Here is a 14450-nt window from a genome sequence, read left to right on the forward strand (position 1 = left end):
CGAGTGATCAAGATATAGAAATAACCCGGGTTCACTTTGTGAATTGTAAGCATAAGAGTAAATCAGGCCAACGGCATCATGACTCTGTTGTTGTGAGAAGGTGACTAAGCAAACTCATCACCATTGTGCAGGTGATCCACCTCACTGCGCTGTTCTTCTTCCACGGTGTTTTCATTGCTCGCGAGCCAGATGTTCGACTGTCTCCTGGTGAGATATCCTGGCTCCAACATCAGATCTAGCTTTAATGGGATTATCTGAGCAAAAGATGTGGACACCACCGCGTATGGTCTTTCCCATATAATCTTCCCCGCATTGGCTACGCCTGAGCTCTTTGGCATCCTACAGCACTATTTCTCCTGGAGTGCATCTTTAGCTTTTTCTGTGCGACTTGAGGGTAGGACTTGGAATTTCCCAACTGGTTCTCATTCGTCTCGCTTTCTTTCCAGGGAGGGACCATATCCCGTCTTATATCTGAGTCACCATCAATCTTTTGGGTGTTGATCTGCTCCCTGCCAACCTCAACTAAACAAACCAAGGCAGCAGACTCATTACAGCATGTTCAACCCGAACATCCCCAATACCGGATACCACGGCCGTCCCATCGTCATCGACGACGATGAGGATGACGACCACGGCGGAATGCAGGTGGACTATGCCCCGGCCCAGCATCCGCAGCACCCACTCATTGCATACGGTATAGTACATCCCATCCCAACCACAACCACAACCCAATCGTTTGGACCAATTCTAATCAAAGCCCACAGGCCACAACGCCTCAGCAGGCCGAATGCCCAGCCCCGGCTACCCAGCCTGGCACGCGACCCTCGAGCAGGAAAAGAAAGTCCGCAGCCGGCTGCGCGAGGAGCGGCACGCCGCGCTCTGCGTGCTCCTGGACCGCGAACTACTCACTCTGCAAGCACTAGCTAATCAAGAGGTGCGTCCTGACTTCCGTTTCCCTGTCAGCATCTCTCATGAATCATGACAGAGATGGCGATAGGTGTATATTATGTTGTATGTGTATACTAATGAACGAAACAGACCCTCCCCCAAGCCCGCCGCCGCTTCTTGTCCAAACTCCTTGCACCGGGGGACCCCGAGGAGGCGGCCAAGATCCGCGCGGACCGCTTCATCATTCAGCATCCGTCGACGACTGCGTCGTCGTCGTCCTCCTCTTCGGTCCCGATGACGGTCAGCCGGGGGATTGTCGATGTCCATGAGAACGACGATGGGGGCTGGCGGCGTCCCGACGCGGGGTCGGGGTCGGGGTCTGGGCCAGGGTCGGCCGTTTCGTCGCCTGCTTCTGCGTCCAAGAAGAAGGGCAAGGAGACCCCCGATCGGGCTCGGAGTAAAGCCAAGGTATCGGCGAGTCGGCAGCAGCAGCAACAGCGAGAGAGGGAGAGGAGGCGGAGATGGAGCGGTGCTGAGCGCGATGATCCGGGGTCTCCTATGCAGAGGTTTTCGCCCTGACTCTTGTTTCAGTTATGTAGTCGGCTGTTATTGACTTGGTAATCTTGATGATACCATGAGATCGGATCGGATTGGGAAAATTATGCTCAAGCTCTGCGTTGATATATGTTGATATTTGCCTAAACATACCACACCCATGAACCCCATTCCGCCCATAATGTTATATACTATACATGGCCCAAACCGCGAACCTCGCAAACACAAAAAAAGAGACCACCAAAATAGTGAATCCAAAGCCGTACATCACGGTCTAGCCATCTCATATATACAATGCAGACCAAGATCACTTCAAACCACTCAACACCAAGCTTTGCCAGTTCCCGACAACTGCCGCATTGAAAAACCTCAATGGGGTATCAAAAATGAACTTTTCCCCTTCCCCCTTTGCGAATTCTCACTAGAAATTTCTAGTACTATCATTCACAGATTTACCTCGTATGCGGGTCGAGTTGTATCAGGTAGGCTGAAGAAAAAGTCCTGCTCTTTCTCATGATAGAAAGAGTGGAGTGCGCTGGAATATTAGGAAATACTCGATTGTCAACATGGAATCCTACTGAAGCCAGATGCTCACAATCGAGTAATTCCTAATATTCCAGCACACTTTGTAGCAACACAATTTGAGATCAGCAGATCTCCTGTTATCGCAGATATCTACCTTTTCGACATGCATGTCCAAACCGCAAGCAGGTGAGGTAGCGGCTCTTACGTGCTCAAATTTTCAGCGTTGAGCATGCTTTCGGCATCACCAACCTGTTTGCGCTCAGAAACTTCCCGGTTTCGCATTCGGGCGGCTTGAATGTTCATCAGCGTCAATCCTTGGGACGGCGCCGGGTCGGGTTCCGAGTAAAAAGGATGCAGTCTGTGGGAAGTGGAGAACCGAACGCGACCGTCCCTCATGACTGGTAATTGTCATTGCAGGGGCTCCGAGCTCGAAGAGAGCCGATTCAGATGGAGATAGACATCTGTGCCATATCTGCAAATAGTGTCAATGTCTGAGCGCGAGACAAACTTGATCATCCTCGAAGGAATGTGCTTACCCTTCCATACTGATCAACTTGAGATCACCACCAAAGTATCGAGCGTACAAGCGACTGATTGGCAACCCGTACCCAAAGCCAGCCATGGGAGCTTTGAAGTCGTTCTTATCGAAGTCCGGATCCAGATTGGGCGTCTGGTCCACGGTAGTGTACATGTATGTCCACACCAACGGGATGGAAGATCGGGGTATGCCACCACCTTCATCGGAGATTTTGATGGTGATGTCCTCCTTTCCTTCTGCCACAATGACCTTTGTCACAGGGAATGCTTCCTTGTCCGCGCCGTGGGTCTCCACCACAGCACGCAGCGAGTTCTTGAGGGTCTCGAAGAGCATGTGCGACAGGTGACCGGGAACGTACATGAAGTTGAGATCGTCCTTGCAGATGAGCTGGATCTTCGGAGCTTCGAAAAGACCATAGTAATCCTCACAGACAAAACGAGCATTGTCAATGGCCTCGAGTGCGACTTCTCGAACATTTGTCTTGGTGCAAATGATACCGACATAGTTCGGGTGGCGAACATGCGTTTGTTCCGTCAGGGCGATGTGTTGACCGATCAACATTCGTATACCGATACGGGACATATAAAAGCGATCTAAGAATGACTGGACAGTAGAATCAATTTGTAAACGCTGGCGTTTTCGCTTCCATTCCAAGATGCCCTGGGCTACGGTGGTCACGACGCTGTCGTGCCGCCGTTTGATATGCTGCAGAGTCTTCGCGAACCGTTGGTTGTAGTCGTTCAATTCGGGTGGCCAATGGCCTTGGTCATCGGAGGGGTAGAAGTATCTTCGGCTGACATGCCCCTTCCCGTTGCCATTCCCGTTCGAGGGGGACGACCGATACTGCCCTTCCTTGATGCTGGGATTCTGTGTAGTTTCGGAAAGAATTTTAGAAAAGCCGCCATTCATCTTCCCGGGCCGTAAGAGGCGAGCTTTGACTTCTTGAGAAAGAGTTGGTCGGGGCAGGTTGATGATTTCCTGCGGAGCACGTGAGCAGCCGTCACTAGGGCAAGAGGCGTCAAGCGTGGAGTCATACCTCGAACGACTGCGCATACCAGTCCTGCACCTTCTTGATCGATGGCATTTCACTCAATCCATCAGGAAGTTCTCCAAGATCCTGAACGCGATGTGCTAAGCGAATAGGTAACTCTTCGGAGAGAAATTGTGAGGCACGAAAGAGAGTCCCTGCAGGCTCCGACCGACGGACAATGAGATCAGCCCTGGCTGCTGCCCAATTGAAACGCTTCAAGATATCCTGGGAGAACTAGATCGATGCACATACCTGTCGATGGTCTGTCACCGAACTGGACCATCTGCCGGAGAGAGACACCTGTGGCGGGGAAGCTCGCATAGTGTCTGATGGTTTCCATCAGTCTCTCCGACGGTTTCCACATGTCGTCTTCAAATACAGGCCAGACGGCCTGATGTGCACGCTTAATTAACCCAGAGAATCCAAATGATACAACTGGAAATGCGATGGGAACCTGAGTTGGCATGCACACGATGGTGATGGGAGAGAAGAGAGCGGTCGAGGTACCCCGGACGTCGGCTGCCGAGGTTGTTGAGTCACAAGGGAGAGCGCAGGGCGGTAAGAGCTCTGGAAGCTCCGATTCGGAGGGAGTGAGGGGAAGAGGGGCTCAAGGGGGATGGGCATGCGGACGAGGTAAATATGCTTGTTCGGAAGTGGTATGAGAGCACGATTTCACGAGTGTGTCGTACGATTTAAGGAGTTTCAATGCTTCTGCTACAAAGCATTCTATTTGAAGAGAATCCCCTCAACCGACAGGGAGACGACACGATACTAAATCAGTCACTACGGAGTACTGTGCTGCTGTTGCGGAGACCCGGGGGGTCACGTGTGGGGATGTACCCGTGCCTGGCCGAAGGAGCAAAACGGGTGAGAATCAGCCGATTCTCGCGCGACGACGACCCAGCGAGGCTCTCTGATGATGATTTATATAAGAGGTCACTTTTCCTGCTCGGGAAAAATTTCCTGTAGAGCGGCTTTACATGACCAGACTGGTTCTGATAGTCACCTTCTCCCTGTCTAACAGCACCTCCAGCCCCATATGGCAGCGGAAGAGTGGGTGGAAATGTGAATAAACAATAATAGAGATCCTCCGGATTTCCCCTTCGCCCGAGAAGCTTGACTTTGGTTTTGCCGGCAAGCCCACACGCGATGGAGACGAAAGTTTTACCGTACATCAGATCACCTGAAATCGTCTAGATAAAGGGGCAGACTAGCAATCGGCTTCTCAGTCACGGTCTCCTCGGTCACTTGGTCTGTCGAGACTCGAATGAGGCTAATGACCACGCTACTGCAGCAGTTCTTTCATGGAAATTGAGATGTCGGGAGATGCGGTTGACAGTTGACACCCCACGGTCCACGGTTTTGTTCTCTAGTCCCGCAAGACTATTTATCCCTGGACAGGGACCCTCGTTTCGAGGGGACCTCCTTTTCTGGACTTGGGGAAAATGTCTTATACCCGATCGCCGTTCCGGTCCTTGACCTTTACCCTCAATTCTCGATGGTTGGGACGCTTCATCGCGCAATCAAAAGGAAAGTTTTGGATAGGTGAAAGCTCAATCGTAGCCATATGGTGTTGAGCTGGCCTTCTGACTTCATTTTGCTTCTTTCTCTCTGAGCAAACTTCTTTAGTCATTCCTTGTCGTCATTTTCGGGAGATCAAGGATCTTAATCTGAATCATGACTACGAATGACGAAGCAACAGTCGCAACAGTTGACTTATCCGAGAATGATTTACATGCATGGGACAGAATCCCGCCAAACAGGATTTAAGGTCATTGATGAGCAATAATAAAATGGAATAGCTATGGAAGAGGAAAAGAACCTGCGTAGATGTAGACTATTTAAACGGCATCGGCAATGACTTAAGCTGTGTCGTTGATCAGATCTTCGTCCTCACCATTTCCCGATTGCCCAGCGTCTACCTACAGGACCATGTCAGCGCGCTGGCAATACGGCACGTACTTTTGCTCTACGATGATCATTATATGACGCCTGAGCAGGACAACACAGCTTAGCCCCACCGAAAGAAATGATTGATCGCGAGATCAGTCCTTCCTTTGTTTGAGCTGGATGCGCCTTTTCATCATCATCATCATTTTGACCATCATCGACGTCCTTGATCGCCCCAGATGACCGCTGCCACTTGGCGAAGTGGAACTGCGAGATGATGAAGCTCAAAGGGAACGGAAGAGCCCATCGTCTACTCCGTATCTCCCCCGCAAGACCAATCTCGAAGGAAACGTGTCGAGTACTTTTGGCTCATGGTCCCGGTCGGTTGAGGCGCTTCCGAACTCTCCCACCAAAGGATATTCCAAGACAACCGTTATGTCTGCGTTCGTGATCTTGCGGCGCCCGGAAACCTTTTTGGCAGTGGAGTCTTCATTTTTCCCTTTTGACACCTGTCTGGCCCACCAACCACACAAGGGTCGCCCACTTGCTCTTGGAGAATCAACCGGCAGATTTATCTAACTGGCTGTCATTTCACCGCAGCGGGCTGTCTGGAACTTCTGGTTGCAGTTCGCGATTCCCCTGCTGCACAGTGCACACAGTCCTATGTGTTAATTTTGTTTTTTTTAGCTTTTTTCTTTTTGTTGTTCCTCTGTGTGGACTGTTTTCGTTTTGCTGCTCGTGGACTCCCGCCAACGTCCATCTTTGCTTTTTCTTTTACCCCAGGGGAAAGTTAGGAACAAGCGCTTGGCTGGCCCGAAACAGGCATTAAGTAAACAACAGGTAAGGGCAGTTCTTCTTCCTTTTCAAAGCTCCGTCTCTCGCGACAAGAAAAAGAAAAGAAAACAAGGCCACGGTTCAACGAGGACGGGTGGATCTCCATTACCCGCCGATGAATCGTTCCTCTTTTGTAAGAAAGGAACTTTCCTTGGCCAGAACCGTCGATGATTCTATAATCTTGATTATCCTCATCTGGCTGCTGCGGTGAAAGTGATGCAGGTGATGACGATGATGCCGAGATGCTCGCTCTCTGCTCCGTCAACCGATTCTCCACGTTGGCTGTGGTCTTTGCTTGATTTTTATTTTTTATTTTAGTGAAGTTATCTCTCGGTTATGCATTCACTAATCAGCAACCCCGATAGAGAGGAAGGATCCGCAAATTGGGCTCAGGAATTACTTATTTTGCGCTCATGCTGTCGATGCCATATTCCTGCTTGTGACTGGCTCCAATTTAGAGAAATTGCCCCTCTCAAGTCACCAACCGTTGTGTTTCATTGTGCGTCTGGCAAAGATTCACTATAATAATTAGTATTATTGCCATCCATTTTGGCGGCCCACCGAGACATTTTCTGTTTCCTATATTCTCTTAAAAAAAGTGAAGAATTCCCAATAAGAAAGGAACAGTGAGGAAATACGAAGAGGAGGAGAAGACAAGGAAGAAAGACGAGGAAGAGGAAGAAAGAGAAGAAGAGACAAAAGAACAAGGTCGAGGACTTCCCAATCAGGAAAGACCCTAACGATTCAGTTTCATCCCGAAAGAAGGGCCCCTCTCCTGAGCCACCATTGTCCCTAAGTCACTGCTTCTTCCACCGCACGTTCTGCTGTCATCTCACGCCTTCATCGGCTCAAGTCTGCCCCCGTTTTCCATCGTCCCTTCAGCTCATTTTGAACGCTTAGCTCTCTTCAATTCCTCGCTGGTGCTCGAACCTGCTTTCCTTCAGCTTGACTGGTTCGAAGAGGCAGAGGATAGGATCGCTAGATTGTCGTCGCATGGGTCCACCAGCTTCACGTCTCCCATCCCCGTGCTCTAGTCTGCATGTTTGAACGGCCAGCAAACCATGTCCCGTCGCCGTGCCTCAAACAGTGAATCAATAGCCTCATTGTCTACTATGAACGAGGCAGTTGCATATCCATTCTCCGGTATGCAGCAGAACTATTTGCCCCAGAGGCGTGGCCCTATCGAGGGCCCTAACGGACGAAGGTTGATTCGGAGAGTTACCTGGCGTTCGTCTACCTACAAACTCATGGCGTCCCTTTGGGTCTTGGGCGTGTTTTACATCGTCTGGCTTATAAGGGATCTATTTTGGCTGCCCTTCGCCCCGTCAGAAACGGAGTCTACCACTGGAACTGCGGGGAAAGAGTAAGTTTTTCTGTGACCTTTGTTGTTCAGCTGTCATGGCAGCTTAATACTTACCAAAGCATTTTCCTTCTTCAGCTTTCTAGCACACTATACGGGTCGTCAGGAGTGCGGCATCTCCTCAGTCTCCTTATACAACCCCCCCGAAGATCAGGTGTATTGCCGGACTCGAGACTCATTGCTCGGCGCAATGAGCAATGGTGGCCGCCATGGCTTTGATGCTGCCTATACATCACAAGGTACGAGCGGGATTGGTTGACACTAACGCCATCTCATCAATGCGTCTCTTCGAAAATTCTTCTGCTGGCGCTTGCTACGATTCTGATGACATGCTTAGGTTGTGTCTATCGTTGGTATAGTAGCTCTCAGATCTGCGATATACTCCAAAAATTTGACGGAATCGCTTTTATCGGTGACGAATCACTGGCTGATGCTTATGCTGGATTCAATATCCTTCTCCGAGAAAATCTCGCTACTGGCGCTCTGAAAGATTGGGAGATGAACGACGTGTATAGCGGACAATGCAGATGTGACTCTCAATTCACCAACCCGTCCTGCTGGCTGAAGCGGATCAGTTCTAGCGAGGATATGTTTCTCCAAGGCGACAAACCAGGACCTCGAAGCACTTATGCCTGCTCAACCCGTGAGCTATCCACTTCAACTAGAGATTCATACATGTTAGCGCTGACGTTTGTCACTCAGATGTCCCCCATGTTTTTGTGAAAGTAGTTGGATCGCCCGCCTCAAGAGACTCTCATGAGAAAGTTCAGAAGCTGCTCGCTCGCTCCGACAGCCAAAAGAAGCCTGTACCTGTGATTCACAGTGTTTCGCTCTCGACATCATTTTCCTTGTCCACAGCCGAGAGTAGCATGGACGAATGGCTCGCTCTGACGAAAGTCAAGAAACAATACACGCCGCTGCTTTGGGTGGGGCCCACGGCTCCCGGTCATGAGAAGCCGTCGACCGATACCAATATTCCTGCCAACAGCGCCGTGTGGCAGTATGCTCTGGACACGACAAAAGCAGCTCAGAGTAGAGGGATGGAAGTTCTAGGCATGTACAATGCAACCTTGCAAGCTGCTAGCTGGGACGGCAAACATTATGGTGAAAAAGTAGCTATGATGCAAGCCATGATGGTAAGTTCTCGTCCCTGCCATTATAGCAGACTATCTGGTCTGACATTCCGCAGATCATCAACTGGCTATCCGCTCTCTAAAGGACCAAAGGGCTATCGCATATACTCAGTCCACAGGGTGCTCAACGTGATATCATGGTATGAAATATCCGTCAGATGGATGATGACTGGAGCGAACAAGTAGGTATAGCGCTCATGCGTCTTATGAATCTATACCGTGCATGACGTTTTTTCCTTAATTATTTCGCCTTCCCTCGCCCTTCCCCTCAGCTACTCTTTAAGTCACCGTTGCGCTTCTTGGATATACCTCTCGCATTTTTCCCTTCGTCGTCCTGCATTTTTACAAATTTTTTCTTTTTCCTTTTCTCCCTTTTCAACTTAGGTCTTTTGYTGCTTCTCTTCGGGTCATTCTAGTCATTTTTCTAGTGTTTAGATTTCTCGCCCATGTTCGTACGTCCGTGAATTCTCGGCGGACTCAACGCCATAGTCTGCTTCTGGTGCATTTCCTCAGCTTGGGTGGCTTTCTGCCTTTTTTACGCCGTTTGATGACCTCCCCTTTCCGCTTTTCATAAAAAGACGAAGAGCGCGAACATAGTGGAATAAAGGGGAAGAATTGGGGCCCATGTATTGAGTCGCCATTTACGTCACCGGTCCTCATCGCGACTGGGCATGTTAATTTTAATACTTTCTACGATGTGGTTCTGCTTGTCAAAAACAAGAGGTCAAACTTAGTAATCCATGCTAGTTTGACCTAGGATGGTTCAACTAATGCCCGTGTAACCTCAAGGACGTGGAGGCGGCTGGCTTCTGGCATGTTGTACAACATATACCTGAGTCTGCCTGCAGTCGGCTTCGGTGACTATCAGATCATACCTTTTGACGACTAATCGCTGTAGACTATCGTTACGTGGGATCGATATTCACCCCTAGCCTCTTGAGAAGTAGAGGAATGTAAGTAAGCCATTATTCAAAATCATCCTATGTCATTAGTATATACACATATCTATATATCAGAAAAACTCCCTTCACTGTACTCTGCATGACTCGTCAAACTTTTGTGTATGCGCCTCTTGATCGTAGCTTATCCATGGTATTAGCAGACAGTTCGTCGTATCGCTTGATTAAGTGCCGGCATTGTTTCTCTTCGGGCAGGGTTGAGATCCTTTCCCTCCCGGGGTGATTTTCCAACATTGTGTTCCAAAGGAAGTTATCAGTTTCCGAGTGCATAGTGGTTTGGGATACAGCCTTAGACGTAAAGGGCAGCGGTCTCGGCCTTGAGTAGGTGCTCCTCGTAGGGCTGAAGTGCCTTCTTGACCTCTGTCGACGTAAACTTCTCCACCTGCTGGGGAGCACGGCCGACGAAGGTGCTGGGATCGAGGAGAGTATCGAGTTCGTCAAGGATGGGGGCGAAGAAGGCGGTGCGACGGACGCGTTCGATCAGATCGTTGTTCTTTCCGAGCTTCTTGACGTTGTCCGATGCTTGGTGGGAGAGGACGCCTGCGGGCATTAATGTCAGTGAGTGTACTTTGCGGTAGAAGAGGCCAGGGAGGCGCGTACGGATTTCCTCATGAGCATCCTGGCGGGAGAGACCCTTCTTCACACATGCCATGATGATCTATTCAGTCAGTATATGTGTTCGTCAGGTTATTCTTCTGTCTTAGACTTACGTTCTCACTACATAAGGGTTAGTACATTATTTGCAGTGGAGGCTGGAGTAGGAGAAGTGACTTACGTTGCCATGAAAGGAAGCTCGTCGTTGACGCGGCGTCTGATGACTTCGGGGTACACAACGAAGCCGGAAGCGACATTGTCTGAGATATGCGTCAGATGTTAAGAACACAAATACATGATTTGCTTCCACTTACTGAGAAGGATCAAGCAGGCATCGGCCGAAAGGTAAAGCTCGGGAAGGCTGATACGACGGATGGCGCTGTCATCCTGGAAATGGTCAATGATAATGTTGCGTGCACACAACTAATGTCGGGGTGTATTATCTTACCAATGAACGCTCGAACCATTGTGCGGAGTAGGTGTCCAGAGCATCCTTGGGCAGGTTCTGGAGGTGTCTTCCGAGCGAGCAAAGTCGCTCAGAGCGCATAGGGTTACGCTTGTAAGCCTGGACGACACGGTAAGTTCATGTTCCCTTCACCTTGTGGGCAAGAGAGAGTCCGACTTACCATAGCACTGCTTCCAATCTGATCCTTCTCAAAAGGTTCCTCAACCTCCTTGAGCATAGCCAGATGGCGGATGTCAATACCGATACGCTCGCAAGTAGATCCAAACGAGCCAAGAGCGTTGGCCACGTCAACATCGATCTTGCGCGAATATGTCTGGCTAGAGATGATGAATGCCGAATCGAAACCGGCCTTCTTGGTAACAAGCTCATCAAGTTGCTCAACCTTGTCGTGGTCACCGTTGAAGATCTGGAGGAAGGAGGCCTGAGTACCAGTGGTACCCTTGACACCACGGAAACGGAGGTCATCGCGGGCCCGCTCAAGGTTCCGCAAATCCATGAGCAAGTCCTGAATCCACAGACAGGCTCTCTTTCCAACGGTCACAAGCTGAGCAGGCTGACCGTGGGTGAAACCCAGGCAGGGCAGATCCTTGTACTGCTTGGCGAACGCAGAGAGCTTATCAATGACAACTGCGAGCTTAGGGATGAGAATATCCAATCCGTCACGGAGGAAGATAAGATCCGCATTGTCCGTGCAGTAGCACGAAGTAGCACCCCAGTGGATGATACCGGCAGCTGCGGGAGCGACTTGGCCAAAGGCGTGAACGTGCGCCATGACATCGTGTCTCCGACGCTTTTCCTCCTCAGCAGCAACTTTGAACTCGTCGTCCTGAATAGTGAGGTGGGCCTTCATCTGTTCAATGGCCTCATCGGGGATAGGAAGGCCAAGCTCTGCGCTTGTTAGCTCTCCAAACTTCAATGTAAAGTCCCCCTTAGAGGAAAACTGTTCTCCCCTTCGCATTCACGGAGGCGAGCAATCGGTTGTACACACCCTTCTGAGACTCCGCAAGCCACAGCCACAATTGCCTCCATGTTGAAAATCGGTTTCTGGGAGAGAAAAGATACTTCATCTCGTTGCCTTTATATCAATGACGATTAGTGACTACAAAGCGGGACTAACTCGGCCACGGCTTCAAGAGCGCAAATTGCGGGGCACACTTACTCGCATAACGCGAGTTGAGAGGAGTCTGGTAAACATCGTTGCTGGAAGACATCTTGTCGAAAGGAATTCGGCCTTCTCTAAGGAGAATTGGAGATGAAGAAACAAAGAAGTTGAAAGCCGATGTGTGCGTACCCCAAGGAAATTTTGTAGAATTTAGCGGGGTGGCTTATCAGTCACGTTATCAGGAGGGGCTATCAACCACGGAGATCGTCACATGATGGGGTAACAAAAAGGCCTATGTACATTTCCAACTAGAAGTATTATAATTAATCGAGGTATATGTGGCAAGTTGCACGGGTATCTGATCATAAACCCCGTTCTTGGACTCTGCAGACATGGAGCAACCATACTTTCCAACTGTATCAGGGCCAGCTTTCAGCGGAGGAAGATGCCGATGCCGGAGACCACATTAAACCCTGTGCTGATTTTCTATGCCAATGCAGCCAACTGCGCAGAGAGACTTCCTTTGTCATATTTGACATACTTGCCCCTGCCTTTATCAATTTCGTGGTAGCGATCCCAGAAGCGCGCATATAGCGGTTCTAAAACGGCCTGTACCTCACGCGCCAATACTCCGCGCACCTCTCGTTCCATGTACAGAGCCTTGTGGCGGCTGACCAGTTCATCGAAGCTTGCATTGAATGCCTTGAACTTGTCCTTGATGGCATCCTTGTCCTTAGAAGAAAGTGACTTTACTATTGCGCTGGAATCGACAATGCCACCGGAAGCTGGTCGGGCTCCGGCACGCGATGTATACTGGACATCCAGAAGATACTGCGATGTTTCTTTCCACGCATCAAGATAAGTTGACGTGGCCCGCTTCCGAAATGTGTCTATACGCGCGATGCTATCTGGTGTGCCCAAATGGCGTGCCAACTCAGGGCTTTGTCGAATAGCGCGGTCGACAATGCAGAAAACATTGGATAAGAAGACGCCCTGCACGGCTTTCGAACGATGAAGTGCTCGACCTCGAGCCTCAAGCGAACTCATCAGAGCTTCAATCATATCCAGAATAAAGTGCGATAACAAGGCCGAGCTGTCTGGACTGACATCTAAAGGAGCGGTCCCTGACGCATTGGCTGTAGAGCGCCAGTTGCCGTCTCCTAGGGAAGTTAAGATGGATGCTAATGGTCCGGAATAACCAGTCAATGTAGTGAGCGAGCTCATGACTTCGTTCACGAGAGGGACCGATCCGCCGTCCGGAGGAAGAACCGGGATGCTCGCGGCTCTGCGTTTCGTTTCCTCAAGCAGCTCCGAGAGAGATGACTTTGCCGTCTCACGAACTGGCCGAAGAGCTTCTATGAACAAGCTCTTTAGCTCGCCCGTCCTCGAGTCAACGCGGTAAGACATCGCTGTGACAATCTCGATTATCTCGAACGCTAAGAAGCAGTCCGTCATCAGATTGGCCTTGATATACTCGTTGAGCTCACGCAAGGTTTTTGAGTATTCGGCCAGTGCAGATCGGAACGTCGTCTGCAAAGCCAGCCCTCGCTGGTCGCCTGTGAAGATCTGCGCAATAATCTCGTATTCGGTGGATATGAAGTTTTCAAGCGCGTTAGAGTATATCCCTATGCCGTTGGTGCCCTGCTTATAGGGACCGTCGGCAGCTCTTCGTTTGACAGTATTCAGCGAGGCTATGGCAAGATTCTGTAGGCTTGACATCAGGTAAGCCCCGCGCACATCGGCGTATATTTTGAGCGCCGGGTTGCCCCCATCGCCGCGTTGTGGACCGTGGCTTGCTGCTGAGTCGATTGCAGCGCATATCGACGTTAACTCCAAGATTGTCTCTTGGGGTATCGATGGGAATGGGAGATCTGCGAGAATTCGTAGGAGTCAGCGTAATTGGTCTAAGGCTTGATCGACTGTGAAGCAATCTCGTACCTTTCGTTAAATAATGTAATGGCTCAATCGGACTAGCATACTGATTCAAGATCCCACGGAGCATGTCTTGAAGCTTCGCGTTTCCTGTACTAAGGAGGGAGTTGAACTCGGCAATTGCTTTCTGATTAGATTTGAGGTTTGTTGAACTCAGATCGACCAGAGCCTTGTCCACACGTTTCATCGCCGCCAGATATTGAGACAATTCCACACTCTGTGGTCTTTTTCGGAACCAGTCAGCAAACAGTGATTGCGTCGAAATGGAAGCAAGGCTATCGCTTACCCAGCGCGGATGATACCCTCCTCACGATTCTTCGCATCGAGTGGTTGGCGAAGGCGCTCGATGGCTTCATTGACCTTGTCGATGTTGCTGTTGGTTATCTGGAGAGATTGTGTATTGCTGTAGATAGGACCTATCGCATGCTTTACGACATTACCCCCGGTCTCGAGGCGCACCAGAGAGCCCTGGATCTTCTTGGTGAGGAGCTTGAGCTTCTCGAGGTTGGCGTACAGCACCTCAACCTCTGCGCTTTCCTCTGCATAAGCATTATTCCTTGAAGCGACCATGGCTGCTCAACCGGAAGGGTCCACAATAATGGACCCCAAATTAAGGATTCGAAACCAAGTGCTTTATTTGCGAA

General features: G+C 50.1%; 5 protein-coding genes across 5 annotated transcripts; 2 read left to right on the forward strand and 3 right to left on the reverse strand.

The window, feature by feature from the left end:
- Window positions 1-555: 555 nt before the first annotated feature.
- On the forward strand, window positions 556-1467 carry Asppvi_007767 (uncharacterized protein; the record flags this gene model as incomplete). The annotated part of the gene is made up of 3 exons (XM_043303650.1): window positions 556-694; window positions 765-934; window positions 1039-1467. The coding sequence occupies 3 exons, from the start codon at window positions 556-558 to the stop codon at window positions 1465-1467; spliced, it is 738 nt and encodes a 245-aa protein (XP_043159585.1).
- A 909-nt stretch (window positions 1468-2376) lies between these two features.
- Window positions 2377-4002, reverse strand: Asppvi_007768 (PDK/BCKDK family protein kinase; the record flags this gene model as incomplete). The annotated part of the gene is made up of 4 exons (XM_043303651.1): window positions 2377-2440; window positions 2505-3484; window positions 3543-3691; window positions 3789-4002. 4 exons carry the CDS (start codon window positions 4000-4002, stop codon window positions 2377-2379), a joined length of 1407 nt encoding a protein of 468 aa, XP_043159586.1.
- Window positions 4003-7321: 3319 nt separating this feature from the next.
- Window positions 7322-8836, forward strand: Asppvi_007769 (uncharacterized protein; the record flags this gene model as incomplete). The annotated part of the gene is made up of 5 exons (XM_043303652.1): window positions 7322-7623; window positions 7699-7859; window positions 7958-8263; window positions 8323-8756; window positions 8810-8836. 5 exons carry the CDS (start codon window positions 7322-7324, stop codon window positions 8834-8836), a joined length of 1230 nt encoding a protein of 409 aa, XP_043159587.1.
- A 1165-nt stretch (window positions 8837-10001) lies between these two features.
- Window positions 10002-11983, reverse strand: ade13 (adenylosuccinase ADE13; the record flags this gene model as incomplete). The annotated part of the gene is made up of 9 exons (XM_043303653.1): window positions 10002-10252; window positions 10313-10370; window positions 10423-10429; window positions 10488-10566; window positions 10621-10693; window positions 10755-10871; window positions 10933-11660; window positions 11761-11847; window positions 11932-11983. 9 exons carry the CDS (start codon window positions 11981-11983, stop codon window positions 10002-10004), a joined length of 1452 nt encoding a protein of 483 aa, XP_043159588.1.
- A 377-nt stretch (window positions 11984-12360) lies between these two features.
- Window positions 12361-14376, reverse strand: Asppvi_007771 (EXO70 family protein; the record flags this gene model as incomplete). Its single annotated transcript, XM_043303654.1, has 3 exons — window positions 12361-13745; window positions 13813-14030; window positions 14093-14376. 3 exons carry the CDS (start codon window positions 14374-14376, stop codon window positions 12361-12363), a joined length of 1887 nt encoding a protein of 628 aa, XP_043159589.1.
- Between the last annotated feature and the right edge of the window lie 74 nt (window positions 14377-14450).

Source organism: Aspergillus pseudoviridinutans (genome assembly GCF_018340605.1).
Source record: "Aspergillus pseudoviridinutans IFM 55266 DNA, scaffold_5, whole genome shotgun sequence".
Taxonomy (NCBI): domain Eukaryota; kingdom Fungi; phylum Ascomycota; class Eurotiomycetes; order Eurotiales; family Aspergillaceae; genus Aspergillus; species Aspergillus pseudoviridinutans.